Genomic DNA, 17224 nt, shown 5'->3' on the forward strand with positions numbered 1-17224 from the left:
CTCTCTCTCTCTCTCTCTCTCTCTCTCCCCAGAGTCAAACATGGTCCACGTTAACCTTACATGTCTATGTAGTCAAAGACGACCTTCAAATTCTGATCCTAGAGCCTAAACTCCCTGAGTGCCAGAAAGGTGTGTGCATGAGCTGAGTTCCCTAGGCTGGCATGGCAGGCATGTGCCACCACACCCAGCTATGAGGCCTGCGTCCATCTCTGGAGTGGGTAGGGGTGCACACACCCATAACCAGCACCATTTTCTTTCTCAGGAGCCTAAGAAATAGACAGATGGAGCTTAACTCAGATTAGGCCTGTCCAGTGGGGGTGCTGAGGTCTGCCCTAAGTCTCACCCTGGGGGAGGGGCCTTCCAGGGTGTAGGCCTAGAGAGTCTTTCACCTCCAGACAAAGCCAGCCTCAGGGCCATCAGACCCCAGGCTTCAGGCACCTCCACTCACCATCAGCATCTTCAGATCCGCCCGCTCCGCTGGGTTCTTAATGAGGCTAGCACGGGGATAAGATACGAAAGTCACTCAGCAGCTATCTTAGGCGTTCTAAGGGGTGGGTGTGGGTGGGGGTCTGGCTACGAGTGGGTGGGGGTTTGCCCACCAGTAGCCCCTGATTTTCATTTTTCTTTTTCAAGACGGTTCTCGGTTCTCTGTGTAACAACCTAGCTGTCCTGGAACTAGCTCTTGTAGACCAGGCTGTCCTCAAACTCCCAGAGATCTGCCCGCCTCTGCCTCCGAGTCCTGCCTCCGAGTCCTGGGATTAAAGGCGTGCACCACCACCGCCCAGCTATAGCTAAGTTTCTAATGAACTAGTGAAGGCAAAGGGCTGGCAACTCTACTGCCCAGCACACAAGCAGCTGGCCACTGTACTTGGGAAATACCTCACCACAACTGACCATACTTCAACGGTTGGGGATCAAACGGCTCGGCTGACCCCCCAGATGTCCACTGGGTGGGAGCTGTGTCTATGCCCCCAGGTGTGGGGACATGTGTCCCTGACTGCACAGTGGACTGCGGCTGCCTCACCACCCCGGGCCCACCTCACCATTTGTTCACAAACTCCTGGAAGTCTGAGCTGAACACACCGCTGGGCAGTTTGGGAGGCGGCTGTGGAGGAAGGGAAGGGTCACTGGGGTCTGCAAGGATGCTGGCCACTCCCTCACTGTGCTGGGTTCCTGTAGTTCAGCTTCTCAAAACTATCAAGTAGGAGGGCAGGGACACCCTGTGCAAAGGCTGAGTCCTTCCTGTGAAGGGTGGCTCCAGGACTTCCTGGGAGAAGTGCGGGCTGAACTGGAGTCAAAGCCAGGAACAGTGGCCATCCTGTCACAAGCCACATCCCCACCCAGGCTCAGCTATAGCAGGCAAGCAGGGTCCAAAGCTCATGTCTGCCAGTGTTCCTAGACCTTGTCCTTTCTGGAGACGTGCTTGGAGTTTTTGTTCCATTATCCGCTGTTTATGCTTCTGAGTTAGGGTCTCGTATTGTAGCCAAGATTTACCTGGAAGTCACTATGTGACTAAACTCAATGCCCCTGCCTCAGTCTGGTTAGAAGCTAGCCTGCCTTAGGAGCTCTCTGAGCCCAAATATGAGGGAGGGCAGCAACTTCCCAGAGGAGGAGGCGGGAACACGGAGGAGCTAATCCAGCCCCTCACCCTCACTGGGGGATTCTAGGCAGGAGCTCTTCCATGGCCTCCACCCTCTTTCTATGGAGATGGCCACAGCAGAGGCAACAGCAGGGCGATAGTTCCCTCCCATCCACAGCTAACTCCCCGAGCAAAGTGCCCGAAGCCCAGGGGCACACACCTCATTCACGATGTAGTCTAGCAGTTCAAAGATGGCCATGGCAGGTCGGCTGTCCATCCCATGACCTACTTGGCAGGACAAAGAACAGATAACTGGGGGTGGGAGACAAAACTTAAAGGGTGGCCCTGTCTGGCCTCACCCCTGCACTTGTACAGGCTGGGGATGCTTCCAGTCCGTCAGTCGCAGCCCCGGCTTCTACAGGCCTGGCAGGTGGGGGAGGGTTTGGTGACCAAGCAAGGACACTGATGTAACCTTGCAGAGCAGCTGCTGAGGACCTGGAACAGGAGGCTGGTGGGTGGTGACCCTTGCCCAAGGCCCTGGTGGCCAGCAGCTGAACTGGGTTGTTTGCCCATCCACCATAGGGTGCTGCTTTGGGACTTAGGCAGGGAAGGTGCTGGCCAGGGAGCTGGCCTGTTGTCACCACCCCAGCTCACCAGGGGATTGGGACCCCTGGTACCATCAAGAAGGGGTTAGCTGAGGAGCATGGCCTGCAATCCAGGGTCAGGGTAAACAGCCAGCAAGAGCACAGGGTGGGGAGGGGCTCATTAAGGGCACGAGAATCACACACCGCCCACCCAGCAGGTCCAGCCATATGTGGGGACCTCCCAAACACTGTGCTTAGTAAGACCATGGCACAGAAAAGGTCCAAAGGTGACTGGGGCCGGGTGACAGCACACATAAGAGTATGACCTCCTTTAGGAGCGGTCGCATGTTCTAGAACCAGCTAGAGGGAGCAGGGGCAGCAAGGCCTTCAGGAAGACAGGCTCAGTGCCTGTCCTGTTTCAGCAGTCACAAAGACACACACACCCGACAAGCTGCTATTCCAGCACCCAGTGCTCTGCAGAGGCTCTGTCCCCACACTAGGACTCTGTCCCTGACCCTCAGTGGCCAAGGTGGCCACTCAAAGGGCTGGACTGAATCCCCAGGACTCCTGGCAACTGGTCTACCCTTCTTGTGCCAGCGGAGGCCCCAGCACCGGGATGACACTGGGTTGAGGGGCAGGCTGCAGGCAATGGCTGGCTCCTTTTGCACCCCAGCCCCCATTTACACAGTTTCATGAGGAAATGCTGGGAAACCTAGCAGCTGGCCAAGGCCTGACCCAGAGTGGAGTTCCGGGCCTTTCAGCTGGCAACAACAGGTGTGGCTGCCCTGGGCAGCTGACGAGGCACTTGCTGCCTGCAGCTCTGTCCCCAGGAAGCCCAGGAGTCTGAGGACCACGACTACAGTCTGCCCTGGCCAAGGGACAGGAGAGCAGCAGCTGGTCCCCTACCCTTCCCTCCCCAGCTAGCTGCCCTGTCCCATACCGCTGATGGGGCGTCCGGGCGGCCTGGGCCGCGGTGAGACACTATGGGGCTCTCCATCTGCGCCATCGACCACAGGCCGGCCAAAGCTGGCCTCTAATTCCTTGGCATCAGGTGGGGGAATGGGGTACCTTCCGATGGCCAGCTCCACCAGCGACAGTCCCATGCTCCAGATGTCTGACTGCACAGAGTAATGCGTGCCCTGCAGCCGCTCTGGCTGTCGGAGGAGACAGGGACAGAGCTGGGGTTGGCAAAACCAGACAGGGGCCATGCACACAACCACATATGGACCCCGATGAGGATGTGCAGGGGGGCCAGGACACTCACAGACATGTAGGAGCGCGTCCCCACAAATGAGTTGGCCATGGAGTCAATCAGCTGGCCGCTCACCCCGAAGTCGCACAACTTGATCTCGCCTCGAGAGTTCACCAGAATGTTGGAGGGCTTCACGTCTAGAAAGAGTACCGGGGTGAGGCTGGGCCCGGCTTGCCCACACAAGCCTAGACCCACTCACCTCTGTGCCCAGGCCCTGCCCACACAAGCCTAGACCCACTCACCTCTGTGCCCAGGCCCTGCCCACACAAGCCTAGACCCACTCACCTCTGTGCACAGGCCCTGCCCACACAAGCCTGGACCCACTCACCTCTGTGCATGATCTGGTGTTTCTCGCGCAGGTATGCCAGGCCCCGGAGCACCTGCAGGGAAGACAGCATGGTTACCCACCAGTTGGGTCAGACCTAGGTAGCTTCTGTGCCAATGGCACCAGCTCTGGGCTGTGATGAACCTCCCCAGCCATGGCAAGTGGGTGACACATTAAGGCCCCAAGCCCCTCATAGCCATCCTTGGCAAGCACATGGTCACTGTCTGTATTTGAAAGTCCAGGGTGGAGGGTAGCCTCAAACTCACTGCAATCCTCCTGTCTTGGCCCTTCAACTGTTGAGATGACAGGTGTGTGGTACCAGGCCTGGAATTTTTTCTGTAAACTTAGCTGACCTGGAACTCGCTACATAGATCAGGCTGCCCCTGGCTTCTGAACGCTAGGTGGGTGCATGCCACCACACTCAGCTCAGTGTAGTCATGGAGGGAAGAGCAGAGGACCCCAAGTGGATTAGGACATGACCTGCTTAGTCTCCCAGGGAGAGGCTGCTGTTGGAGCAACAGCAGCTGGAGAACTCACCGCAATGCTGACCTTCCCCAAGATGTCCTCAGGGATCCGCTTGGCCTCCTTCAGAACCTGATCCAGCGAGCCACCATCCTGCATGCAGAGACAGCAGCTGAGGAACCGGCCTTGTCAAGAAACCCAACCACCAGCAGCCTGCACACTCCGCAGGCGCTCAAGCAGGCATATGATATGGGAGGCTGCAGAACCCTGAACCTCTGTCAAGAGCCAGCTCCTCACACCAGGACAGCGAGGGAAAATGGTGGGCAGGATGGGACAGGCCTGGCTCACAGTCATCTGCCCTGGCTGGTTCTCAGACCCAGGACATGGCCCTGACGCCCTGACTCTAGCTGGGCCAGGACACTGGGCAGTCACTGCCAGGTTGTCACACCTACGTGCATTTCCAAATTGATACAGGAAAACAGGACATCAGAAAATGAAGTTAAAACGGGCCCCTTCCTATGCTCCCGAGCCCCATGTGTATCCCCCTGCCCCCCCAGTGCTCAGTGCGACACACAAGGCAGATGCAGAAGACCTGGCCATCTCTGAAGCTGCTGAACGACAGGTAGACTATCACCAGGTGGACCTGTGCGACTGGGTATTGGGTCACTGGAGACCTACGCTCTGTTGCTATGAACTGGGAGATTGGAGGTGACGCTGGCTGGACACTGGAAAGAACAGGCCGCTGCCTACTGAGGGCAGCAAGGGCCAAGGCTTCTGTTATCCCACCATGGGCCCTGCAGGGTGTTGTTGAGGCCTGACTGACCTGTCCCTGACTCGACACCTTAGCTCCCCTAGCGTGACAGTTACACACATCCCCAGGCATGGCTCAAAGTCCCTGGGAGTGAGTTCAGATGATCACAGCCTGATCATAGTGTCCCAGAGCAAGACAGGGAACTGCAGATGCTGCCTGCTGGTCCCTGCACGTGCCCAGTGTTCTAGAGACTGCCACCATCAGAGTGTTGCAGAATATCTACTAACGAAGCAAGCACGTGTTACATGTGTCTATGCTGCATTTGTTTAATTATGGAAAGATATGTTGCTGTTTCACCTTGCCTGCCTAAGGCACCTGACTGGTGTAATAAAAAGCTGAATGGCCAATAGTGAGGGAGTAGTATAGGAGGGAATTTCAGGCAGAGACTGAATAGGAGGAGGAATTTAGGTTTAGGGGGAGGGGGGACCAGCAGGGGCCACTCAGCCAGCCACAGAGTAGTACATACAAAAAGGAAGAAACGTAAAAAGCCCCACTGCAAGTTGTAGATAAAAGAAACAGGTTAAATTGAGTTAAAATTATTAGTGGGACAAGCCTAAGCTAAGGCTGAGCATTCATAACTGGTAAGTCTCTGTGTCTTTATTTAGGAGCTGATGGACTGCCCAAGGAAAATGCTAACTACATCAGAGAGAATCACATTTTCCTTCGAGGGACTCAAACACAGATAAGTCAGGCTGAGGGCTGAGTCCTGGAACCTTAGCTTTCCCTGACATGGTGTTCCTTCAGTGCCTTCCATCCCTCTGCAGCTGCCACGCACACCGCAAGGACAGTTTCAACTCTCCAGCGGGCTTCGAGCAGGCGTGCGGCACTAAGGACACGCACAGCTTCTCGTCTACAGTAACAGCTGGGTCTGCAGTGTGGTGGGGGGGCAGGCCCTCTGAGAGGTGGGCCTTGTAGGAAGTGGTCTTGGATGGGCACAGCAGGACCCAGCTTCTCCCTTCCCTTCTCCTTGGTATCTAGGTGTAGGGCGAGCAGCTCTGCCCACAGAAGCCTTCTCTCAAACTGGGGCTGGACAAGCTCTCTGTGTACACAAGCTGCGGGTGGAGACCAGAGGTCCTGTCAGCCCAGGGCCAAGCCTCAGTACATGGACACAGCTAGGGCCGGGTGTGGTGCCCTTCCCAAGGTCTTGTGAATATGAGCCACCATAACATGGGAGTTACAGAGCTGCATCAGAGGCCACAGCTGCATGCTCCTGTGAGTGACAGGTTCTCAGGGTACATGCGTGCACACCCCTAATACCAAGTGAGGACAGCCTACCCGAGGGGCCACAGCAGCCACCAATCCTTGCAAGGGAATCTCAGAGGTCTGGTGCCTGGCTCAGCAGGGACTGGGCAGGATTCTCACTGCCCCCAACCCTCCATCCTGCCCAAGGCTGAAGACCCAGACTGTAACAGTCTAGAGAGCTGAAGGCCACTTACCTAAGTGTGTTCTCACCAGCCCAGAGAGTACAAACACCTACTGGAGCAGGAACCCACTTCCCACGGGCTTAGTGTGGGGACCACACCCTACAGACTGCCCGGGATCCCAAGACCATGAACGACACAGCACACACACTGCCTGGCAGGTGGGGACAGAGCCTCACCATGTGCTCCATGCAGATGCTGATCTCGCCGTCGCTGTAGAAGGCCCCGTAGAAGCCCACAATGTAGGGCGAGTTGCACTCGTGCAGCACCTGCAGCTCCCGGATGATCTGGTTGCGGACGGCTGGCTTGATCTCCAGGTGGATCAGCTGCAAGGAGGAAGGGCGGCTGCTCAGAGGAGGGAGAGGTGTTCTGGCCACCAAGGCCCCACAGACCCAATCCCGGGCATGTGCTTGTGAGAGGGAGGACATCGCCTACACGAGCTCTCAGTGAGTGGGTAAGACTAGGTCCCCAGATGGATGACGGGCACACAGCACGCTTGTCCACACACTGGGACATTATTCACCACGAGTAGGGGGCAGCTGACACTCAATGAAATGTCTAAAATAGGTGTCTTTCAGTAAAATTGGCTTAGAATGAAGATTCAAAAAAGGGAAAGTAGGGCTGGAGAGATGGCTCAGTGGTTAAGAGCACTGGCTGCTCTTCCAGAGGACCTGAGTTCAATCCCCAGCAACCACACGGTGGCTCACAACCATCAGTAATGAGACCTGGTGCCCTCTTCTGGCCCGCAGGCCTATAAATAAATAAATAATTCTTTAAAAAGAGGGGGGGGAAGTAGAGCTAGGCGGTCATGATGCACATGCCTTTAATCCCAGCACTTGGGAGGCAGAGGCAGGAGGATCATTATGAGTTTGAGGCCAGCCTGGGCTACAGCGTGAGTTCCAGGAACAGACAGGATTATTACACAGAGAAACCCGGTCTCAGGAAAACCAAAAACCAACAAATCAAACAAACAAACAAAACCAAAAAAACAAAAGGGGGGAAGTCACTGTTGTATTCTTGTGGGGGAAAATGTACCATGCTCACGTGAATCACGTGTGAGCCAAGCTACCCCATGCACCAGGCAATAGCAGCACCCTATCTTCCTACAGGCCTGCCATTTCCAGAGCAAAGCTCTGCTCAGAGGCCAGGTCCACTAGCCCTCCCGCCCTCCCAGGAGTCCAGAGCGCTGTGAGAGCAGCCAGAGTGCACAGGCCTGGACCCTGGCACCCAGGGCAAGCAGCCATGGCCAGGCACATCAGCCACAGGAGATACCCAAGTCTCTAAATCTGCCAGGGGAGGCCAGCTGTCACCACCAGAAGCTGGTGTGGCTAATCAGGAAACACACATGGAGCCTGTAAGGTCCACAGGGCACCCAGGGCCCATGGGGCAGCATCAGGAAAAACGAGGCACTCCCCTGCTCCACAGAAGGCCACGGGCACGTGGGTGGCCCAGAGACAAAGGAAGTCTCTGCATGGGCAAGGCATGGGTCAGAGGTTGGGGAGAGATGGGCTGAAGTAGAAATGCCCGCTGTGGACCAGCACAGTAACTGCAATCAGGTGTCACTAGCGTGGCTAGTGAGCAGGAAGGGTGGTGGGGCAAACTGGGGAGGTCTTTTCACAGGGGACAAAAAGACACCTAGGGATGAGCCGGGCAGTGGTGGCGCATGCCTTTAATCCCAGCACTCGGGAGGCAGAGGCAGGCGGATCTCTGTGAGTTCGAGACCAGCCTGGGCTACAAGAGCTAGTTCCAGGACAGGCTCCAAAGCTACAGAGAAACCCTGTCTCAAAAAAAAAGGGGGGGGGGCACTGGAGCATGAGGGAGCCAGCTGAGCTTAGGACAGGTGAGGGTGACTCTGGTGGCCATAGCCATAGCGGAGATGCCTACGAAGTACCCCCGTGACCTTGTGGTCCCTGTAGGTCCTGCAAAGATCTGTAACTAAGGCTGACCCCAACAAGGGTGCCCAGCACCACCCCGCCAGTCATCCCAGCAGGCCAAAGGAATGCTTCGTGACGCTCCCTCCTCCCCAGGGTCACGCAGTGAGAGCACCCCAGCACACACCCACACACCGAAAAGGCTCTGCTTCAGGGGCCCCTGCATCTGGGGACTTGGGCAGAGCCTGCTGTCCCACAGCCTATTTCATCAAAAGCCAACAAGACAGTCACTCTGGGGTTCAAAACAGAGACGACTCAGTGGTTAAGAGTACTTCCTGCTCTTGCATGGGTCCTGAGGTGCTTCTGGCACCCATGCAGCCACTCACAGCCACATGGAACTCTACCTGCAGAGGAGCCAGTGCCCTCTTCTCGCCTCTGGGCACCCACAGACACACTTTTCTATGTTTATTATCTTTTGAAAAGTTAAAACCATGCCGTCCCTTCAATTCCAGCACTCGGGAGGCAGAGGCAGGTGGATCTGAGTTTGGGGCCAGCCTGATCTACAGAGCAAGTTTTAAAATAACCAACCACAGCTACATAGCAAGATACTGTCTCAAAAGGACAAAACAAAACAAAAAAGCCACACCACTACAGAAGCAGGCACAACACGTGGAAACAGTGTTCTACACACAAAGGACAAGCAGCCCTCATGAGAACCACAAACATTTCAGAACCCCAAATGCTCAAGCAGGCCTAGAAGAGTAGCCCAGGCTGGCTCTGCCTCCCACGCTTCACCGACTTGGCTTACCCCACAACCATGGTAAGCCCAAGCTGTCTGCCTCAGTCCCAGGAACTCCAGTGTTTGGGCATGGGCTTGTGTGGTGGGCCTGCATTTCCTGGTGCTCACAGGAAATGTGTGTGGGGTCCAGGTCCGCTCTGAGAACCTCGGGAGAGCTAGAAGTGAATGCAGAGCAGAGACCCGGGGTGCAGCAGACCTTCCGAGTCGGGCACGGCCGCAGATGAGAGAGGCTCTCAGTTGTCAGGTGCCTGTGTGACATCAGAGGTGCACTGACAGGAACAAGGGCGGCACAGTGAGTTCCCACAGGAACACCAGCCTGAAGAGAAGCAGGTGCAGGTGTTACCACCGTCTCGTCCACTGATGTCCAGCTCCCAATGGCAGCTGCTGCCAAGTAGGTGAGCCAGGACTGGGGCTGCTTCCTGGCACTGAGGGGTTGCTCAGCAATGACAGTGATGACTAGGAGGTAAGGATGCCATCTTGTTGTGCAGCGTGAACACAGTCCTGGGCACTCAGATCACTGCTGCCCCAGAAGCTTCCCAGGGGACCTGGATCTGTGTGGAAACACCTGAACTGCCTCTGGTACAAGCCTGACTGTGGGTCTCTGAGTGTCCCCTGCTGGCAGTGGGGACAGCCCTTAAGTAGGGCCATCCTCCTCCACTAGGGAGATGAGATGAAAGGGCTGGACATCACTTCCTGTGATTAGAAGCAGAGTCAGCAAGATGCGCAGAGCCTACAGTGCAATAGATTCAGGAGGCCCCCACCTTTGACAAATGTCTTGACAGCTGGTGCAGAATTTGGACCACGGAATATGGATGTTTCCAAGAGCATGGAATCCTAATGCAGTCCCAGGCTCCCTCTCAACGTGCCATAGGCCTGACATCAGCTTCCACACACAGCTGGTAATCACACACCAGCTCTGCACATCTGCCCTTGTCAGGGACCAGCTGGCACTGTGATGTGGCCTCTGCGTTACACAAGCTCTGGGCAGAAAAGTCACTTGTCATGAAGAAGCCGCTTCCAACCCAGGTGTGTTACAGCGCCACTTGAGTTCCACTGACCCTGCCTGGCCCGAGTCACAAGGGGACTGGGACTGTACGTCAAGGATGTCACTGGAGGTGCGACTAGTCACAGAAAGCCCAAGTGGAGAGTGCAGACATGTTGGGTCTTCTGTATGGTCCATCACGGCAGATAATCACACGTTGGCCAAGGGGCAGTGTGGACAACTCTCCAAGTGGCTCCAGACAGAGGTGACCTGTATCCAGATGTCAGGGAGCTCCTGGATCCCCACAAGGACTTGGGCCACCTCTTCAGGGTCCCCTGCTGCCCTCTGAGTGCCACAGTGGTTCTCTGTGTGAAACAGGAGAGGTTCCAGGGTGCAGCAGTGCATGATGGTCAAGAGACCCCGGGCAGGGAAGATGCAGTTTCCCCAGCAACTCACCACTGGCTACATTCTTATCTCACCTTTCCACACCTCACGGGCCTCCCGGCAGGCAGGCCGATTCTTCTTCAGCTGGTCGGAATCCTGCAGCCGAAGCCCTGGGGCCCAGCATGCTCCTGAACCAGCCTCCTTGTGCTGGAATGGCGCTCTGTGAGGCAGAGATTGTGTGCTTTCTTTTTTTTTTTTTTTTCGAGACAGGGTTTCTCTGTGGTTTTGGAGAACTGTGTGCTTTCAAAACAAAGAAAAGCAGGTGACCAAAAGGTGACAGGGTGGGCCTCATCCAATCAACAGGAGGTGGGAAGCAGGGACACCATTCCAAAGTGGCCTTCAGGGTTCCTCTGAGGCTGCAACATAGAGCCGACCCTGCGTCACAGGCACTTGCTCATTCTCCGCAGTCAGAGTCTGTCTGGTGTCTGGAGGCCTGGGTTAACGCCCCTGCTCCAGAGGCCCCAGCGCTCCTGCTGTGCGCATGTGCAGGCCCCAGCACTGCTCCTCTGCAGACCAGAGTGCTGGACTGGCTCAGTCTCATGCAGGGTCTTATGCAGCCGGGTTGGCCCACACACAGATGAGGAGGACATTGTACTCTTGCTTGTTGCTGTTTCATGTGCACTGGTGCCTGACTGCATGTGTGGCACTGTGCGGGTGTCAGATCCCTGCAACCACGGCCACAAACCACCATATGGGTGCTGGGAACTGAACCCAGGTCCATTTGTCCCACTGGGCCAAGGCTACCACATTGACACACGAACTCCACATGAGGCCGTTTTCTAGCCAGCGGTCAGTAGTTCACAGTCCAGTCCTGGAGATGGTTTGTCTTGGGTAAGGAAGAGCCTGGGTGGCGTGGGAAGTCCTGCTACAACACCTGGGGTCTGGAGCGTGCTAGGCCAGCACTCCCCAATACTCCACATCCTCAGCTCTAGAGTGTGGAAGGGGCGGGCAATCTGTGAGTTCCAGGTTAACACAGCAAGTTCTAAGACAGCCAGGGATACACAGTGAGACCCTGCCCTACCATCACAAGACTGACGAGAAGCTGAAGAATGCATGAACGCCCACCCTGAGCTCCTCACCTTTCTGGCCATGATGAGGCCTGATGGCCTGTGCTGGGCCTTAGTGACAACGCCGCCATTGCCAGCACCCAGCTCTGAGATCCTCTCAAAGTCGTCGTCCTTGAGTTCACCAACCTTGGCCTTCTGGGTCAGGAAGGCCTCCAGCCGCTTCCTCTGCTGCTCATCCAGGTCCAGCTCTTCCAGCTTCTTCTGCAAGTCCACCAGGTTCGCCCTGCAGAGCCCCAGGAGTAGAGGGTAAGCCAAATACCCAAAACCCATGCTTGCACTCCGTGTGGGAAAGGAACACAGGTTACCAAACATGGAGGCTGAATCCCCAGGTATGGAGGCGTCATGATAAGCTGCTCCAGAGAACCTACGACACCTCCAGACCACATCAGGTCTTTGCTGAGGGAATCTCAAGTAGCTTTGCAGCCAAGAACCAGGCTAAGAGGCAGGAGACTAAGGTGGCAACAGCCATGCCTGTGATTTAATTTTGTGTGTGATTATGCTATCAAAACCTGAGGCCTCCCACACTAGGCATGACCTCTGCCAGCCCCTCTGGGGATTCTAGGCAGGGACTCTTTTAGGATGGGTCTAAAAGTTACCCAGACTGTCTCTGAACTTGCCTGAAGTTGGCTTGAACTAGCGATCTGCCTGCCTCAGCCTCACAGGCTCCGCTTTTACAGTTGAGAGAACTTTCCCACCACTTGTCTCCACCCATGGGTAAGTGGTACCCTCAAACAAGCCAACACCCCACCCTGTTCTCCCACACACAGTGAGCGCCGTAGGATGGCGATATACTGGTCAGCCTCACAGGACCTCAGGCTGCACCCAGCCCTGGGAATCCTCAGCACTATCAGGACGTCACTGCGGGCTCGGGTCTCAAGGCTCTTCCCCCACCTCACGTCCTTACTATGACTTCAGGACTGGAAAGCTCCACACCCTTTCCCAGAACTCCAGCACCCCAGGCCATCCAAGACCCTCTATCCTACTTCTCAGGTAACGCCACGGTCCCCACTCTGCGGACTGTGGGGAGGCCTTCCGTCACACCAATATTCCCACAGAGGGGGGCCTCACCTCAGCTCTCCTTACAGAGGATCCCCTGTTCTGGTACCCTGTCCTAGGACACACCCCTCTCACCTCAGGAAGCCCAGCCTTCCCCTTCTCCCCCCAGGAAACCCTTATACCCAACCTTCTTTGATGATCCTCTTTCTGGACCCCTCATCCCACCCCACCACAGTGAGTCATTTACCCCTGCCTACCTCTCAGGGCACCGCCCACTTCCCACTAGGTCACCATGGCCCCTGCAAGCCAGGACCTCCTGCCTCCTGGGACTTCAGCCAGACACTGCAGGCTCCACTCTCTTCATGTGACTGAGCTAGCCAGCCCTTTCCTCTGTCACACACCCCACTCTCACCTGGAAAGCCTCGCTCTCCCGGACCCTCCAGGTGTCACATCCCTTCCCCCTTCTTGGGTCTCCAACTGCCCAGCCTCCTCTTATGCTCCTCTCCATCCCCCTTTCGTGGCCCCAACACACTCACGCATGCCTTTCTCTCATGCTCACCGGCCCCCTCAGTTTCCCAGCAGAGGTGTACGCGAAGAGCCACCCTGTCAGACACTGCCCCTTGTCCCCATCTCCAGACCCCTTGGTTACTTTGGACCCTTTCTTCTTAAGTCAGGGTGCTTACGGCCACGCCCACCCATCGCAGGTCCCGCCCCTCTAAGCTCACAGGCCACAGGGCTCTCACCTTAGGCCCCGCCCCTCACCTCTCCGGCCCCGCCCCCCACGGGGCTTTGTTCTGGTCCTCAGAGGCCACGCCCCTCTCCCCTCCGTCCACTGCACTTTCCCCTCAGACCACAGCCCCAGCCTCTGGCCCCGCCTCCTTCCCTCTGAGGCCACGCCCACTCACTCGGAGGCGCCCTCGCTGGTGGGGGACGGGCCCTCCGCGATGGCGGGGTTGATGGTGAGCGCCGGTAGGACCGGCTTCCTCCGGGCCAGCATCAGGGCTCCGCGGCCGGCGGCGGCGCCTCAGCCGGGGCCCATAGGGGGCGGCGCGACGCGAGCCAGGGGCTGCGGCCTAGGCAGGCGGGCGGCGGAGGGCGGCCGAGCTCGAGCAGCCGAGGTAAGCGGACCGCCGCCGAGGCCGAGCGAAGCTGACGCTGCACCGCAGCCGGGAGGCCGAGGAGCAGGGGGCGTCCACGAGACTGCCGGCCGGGTTCTCGCGAGATCGTCCCCCGCGAGGCTCCGCCCTCAATTAAGGTGCATGCGCGCTGTTGCGCCCCTGCTCTTGCAGGAGAAAGGGCGGACGCTGGGCTACGTCTGAGCACGCGCGATCGGCCGGCTCCCACGCGCGGCTGCGCATGCGTCCCAGGGGTGGGGCGAGATTAGGAGCGCTGACTGACGGGCTGCACCAGAACTGGGCTCCAGGGTGTGGGTGTAGGGAGTGCCCAGCAGGAACATTCCAGACCTCTTGTGAGCAATATCAATCAAGTCAGGCTTGTCTGGTTTTAGTGTTTTTCCTAGGCTAGGCTTGGCTTCCCGGTCACTGTGTAGTTGAAGCTGGCTTTTCAACCTCTGATCCTCCTGCCTCATCCTTCCGAGTGTCCGGATGGTAGGCCTGAGCCATCTTGTTTGACTCTGTGGTGCTAGGGTGTCCTGTCCGATGGGCAAGAGTGCTGCCCACTAAACCGTACTTCCTGTTTGTTTTTTATTTCAAGATAGGGTCTCAGTACCTCATACTGTCCTGGAAGTTACTGTGTTGTCCGGGCTTCGCTCCCACCCCCACCAATCCTCTGGCCTCAGCATCTAGTATGTTTCCACTGTTGTGCAACCATCCACGGAGGGAGGAGGAGAGAGGGAGAGTCCGTCGTGTGACAGTGCTCACGTGGAGGGGGAAAAGAGAGAGGAGGCTGGCGGAAGCCCTTTCTGAGGGGACTTTGCTGATGACTGTCAGGACCCAGCAGGTCAGTCCAACACAATGCCTGAAGGCTAACAGCCCAGACCTTCCCCATCGCCTCACCAGAAGCTCCTGTTGGGCTAAAACATGAACTCCACTTTCCTTCCCAGTCCCTGGCAGCCAACCATTCCATTTTCCGTCTGAATCGGTCGACGGCCTGTGATTAGGGTCACTTTCTGTCTGATTCATTTCAGAGACCAGAGGATAGAATAATATTCCATCGCAGTGGACGTCCTGCTGGGGGCTTGTTCATTTGTCTCGGGTCATGCTCTGGTGTTTGGGAGTGAAGAAATGCCTCATTGAGCCCCTGCTTTTGCCTCTTCTGAGCAGCCACATGGAAATCAGGGTTGCAGGTTTGCTTCTGTTTGTTGATTTCGGTATTATTATGACTTGACACAAAGACATGTGTCACACAGCCTTCTCTGAAGCTCCACCATGCCATGCAGACACACTACCTCCCAGCCGCATCCCCAGCTCCATGCACTTTCATGTTTTTGAGAATCAATTCAAGACTTTTTGTTTTTCTTTGTTTTTCAAGACAGGGTTTGTCTATGTAGCCCAGGCTGTCCTGGAACTTCCTCGGTAGGCCAGGGTGGCCTTGAATTTACAGAGATCCACCAGTCTCTGCCTCCCGAGTGCTGGGATTAAAGGTGTCTGCGGCCACTGCCTGGCCACCATGCCATTGTTAAACCAAAGGCTCCAGGCGTGGTGACACACAGGCCTGGGAAGATCTCAGTGAGCTCCATGCTGGACGGGAAGGGCTATGCAGTCAGGCTGTCTCTAAATAGATAAAGAAGTAAATCCAACAGAGCTCAGTCACAGACTATAGAGAAGTCACCTGTCCCCCAACCCTCAGGAGGCTGAGGAAGAAGGGGCTAGCCTGGGGTACATACTGAGACTGTCTCAGAAGTCAATCAAGGGTTGGGGTCCAGCCCAGCAACGGAACCTAGATGAGCGCTCAGCCCATGAGACCCCACCCCACCCCAACACACTCAGTTATTGTTTTATAAGTTTGTCAAGTCGTTCACAGGCCCCGGTGCTGCGTAGGAAATTACTGCGCTCAGAGTGACATCGCCACAGGTGCCCCGCGGGAAGTCCTCCTCCAGCAGCTCCACCTGGAGCACGTCTGGGACCCGGTTCCTGTTTCCCTCTGTCTCAGGGAGCAAACTCGGGTCCTCTACCTGCTGAGCCCTCCTGCTGACCCGCAGGCTCATCTCCAGCTGCCTCCTCTCTGGTAGCCGAACACAGGTGCACTTCCAGGCTGGGATCGCAGGCTGCGCGACAGGAATGCAACGCAGTGTCTTCCTGCAGCTCCAGCTGAACTTCAGCTCCATGGACTCTGTTATTGACTGTGATGGACTGTAATAAATGCAGCCTCTGGAAGGTGTAATTTCAAGAACTTTTACGGCAGCGCACACCCATGGAGCCATTCTGCCCCAAGCTGGATGTGTCTTGTCTCTTGGGCTGTTCCTCTTCTGCCCATGGTGGGCGTCAGGGATTATCACTGCACTTGCACTAAGGAAGGACCCTGAAGGGCAGAAGCAGGAACTTAACAAGTTCAAAGGCCTCTAGGTTACAAAGAGCATATAAAGACAGACACTGTCACTCACAGCAAAGAGCGGTCAGGTGTGGTGGCCCATGCCTTAAGTCCCAGCACTTAGGAGGTAGGGGCTGACAGAGCTCCAAGAATCCAAGGCCAGCCTGCTCTACCGTAGTCAGTTGAAGACCAGCTGGGGCTACTTTGTGCCCTATGCCAAAACAACAAAAGTATACCTGGCGGCCGGGGCGTGGTCAGGGAAGTCCCACCTAGAATCCCCAGTGAGGGGCTAGGGGCGTGGTCAGTGTGGAGTCCCGCCCAGAATCCGCCCAGAGAGGGGGCTGAGGGCATGGTCAGGATGGAGCCCCACCTAGATCCCCCCAGTGAGGGGCTGGGGCTTGGTCAGGGTGGAAACCCTCCCACCCCGCTTAGAATCCCCTTTGGGGGCTGGGGGCGTGCTCAGGGTGGAGCTCTAGAAAACCCTGGGCTTAATGCCTGGTACTAAATAATAATAACAAAAACTGAACTGCTGTTATGCCTTTGAAGATCACTAGTCCTTGCTGTGGACCTCTGGCCAGGCTCCTGTTACCTTGTTTTGTGGCTCTGACTAGTCTAAGGGAGAACGGTATGTCAGAGGTGTGTCTGCCTCTATCCAGCTCAGTGGACACGGTGGATGTGGGAATGGTGTATGCACTGGGCACTCCTGTCTCCGGTGGCTGTGTGCTGACCCTCCCCCGTTTTCTAGCCCTTCAGCCCTTCGCAGGTTTATGACTGAGGGCACAGGGCATCTCACACCTCGCTGTTGCCTGCCTTACCTCTGATCTTTCCCAGCCCGTATCTGACTTATCACCAGCCCCAATAACATCCTCCGGGCACCTTGTTACACTCCGAGGAATAACTGTGTAATGGCTTTCCTGATAGTGCTAACTCAAGGTGACCCTTGTCTTGCTGAGCCGAAGTGGAACGACTCACCTGTGTGGTGGCTGAGGTTGCTGGAAAACCGTCTTCTCCCGTCTGGACACTCAAGGACCCTGCTGGGCAGTGATTAATGCCCCAGCTAAATCCATTCCTGCACATAAATAGAAGATACAAGGTTTCACGGTTTGCTTGTGTTGTTTTACTTTGAGGCAGGATGTCTCTGT

General features: G+C 56.4%; 1 protein-coding gene and 1 long non-coding RNA gene across 2 annotated transcripts in view; one reads left to right on the forward strand and one right to left on the reverse strand.

The window, feature by feature from the left end:
- Positions 1–13799, reverse strand: part of Map2k2 (mitogen-activated protein kinase kinase 2) — a 14394-nt gene extending 595 nt beyond the window's left edge. The window contains exons 1-10 of the mRNA XM_005359008.3: positions 13499–13799; positions 11610–11820; positions 6614–6760; positions 4278–4355; positions 3744–3795; positions 3428–3552; positions 3104–3317; positions 1800–1864; positions 1044–1105; positions 449–494 (exon numbers count right to left, since the gene is read on the reverse strand). Coding sequence (XP_005359065.1) covers positions 449–494; positions 1044–1105; positions 1800–1864; positions 3104–3317; positions 3428–3552; positions 3744–3795; positions 4278–4355; positions 6614–6760; positions 11610–11820; positions 13499–13590 — 1092 coding nt within the window. The 5' untranslated portion in view covers positions 13591–13799. The remainder of the gene's footprint in view (positions 1–448; positions 495–1043; positions 1106–1799; positions 1865–3103; positions 3318–3427; positions 3553–3743; positions 3796–4277; positions 4356–6613; positions 6761–11609; positions 11821–13498) is intronic.
- A 174-nt stretch (positions 13800–13973) lies between these two features.
- LOC113457495 lies at positions 13974–17224 on the forward strand. Its single transcript, XR_003378052.1, has 3 exons — positions 13974–14552; positions 14740–14898; positions 15705–17224. It is a non-coding gene; the product is annotated as an uncharacterized LOC113457495 (long non-coding RNA).

Source organism: Microtus ochrogaster, linkage group LG1 (genome assembly GCF_000317375.1).
Source record: "Microtus ochrogaster isolate Prairie Vole_2 linkage group LG1, MicOch1.0, whole genome shotgun sequence".
NCBI lineage: Eukaryota > Metazoa > Chordata > Mammalia > Rodentia > Cricetidae > Microtus > Microtus ochrogaster.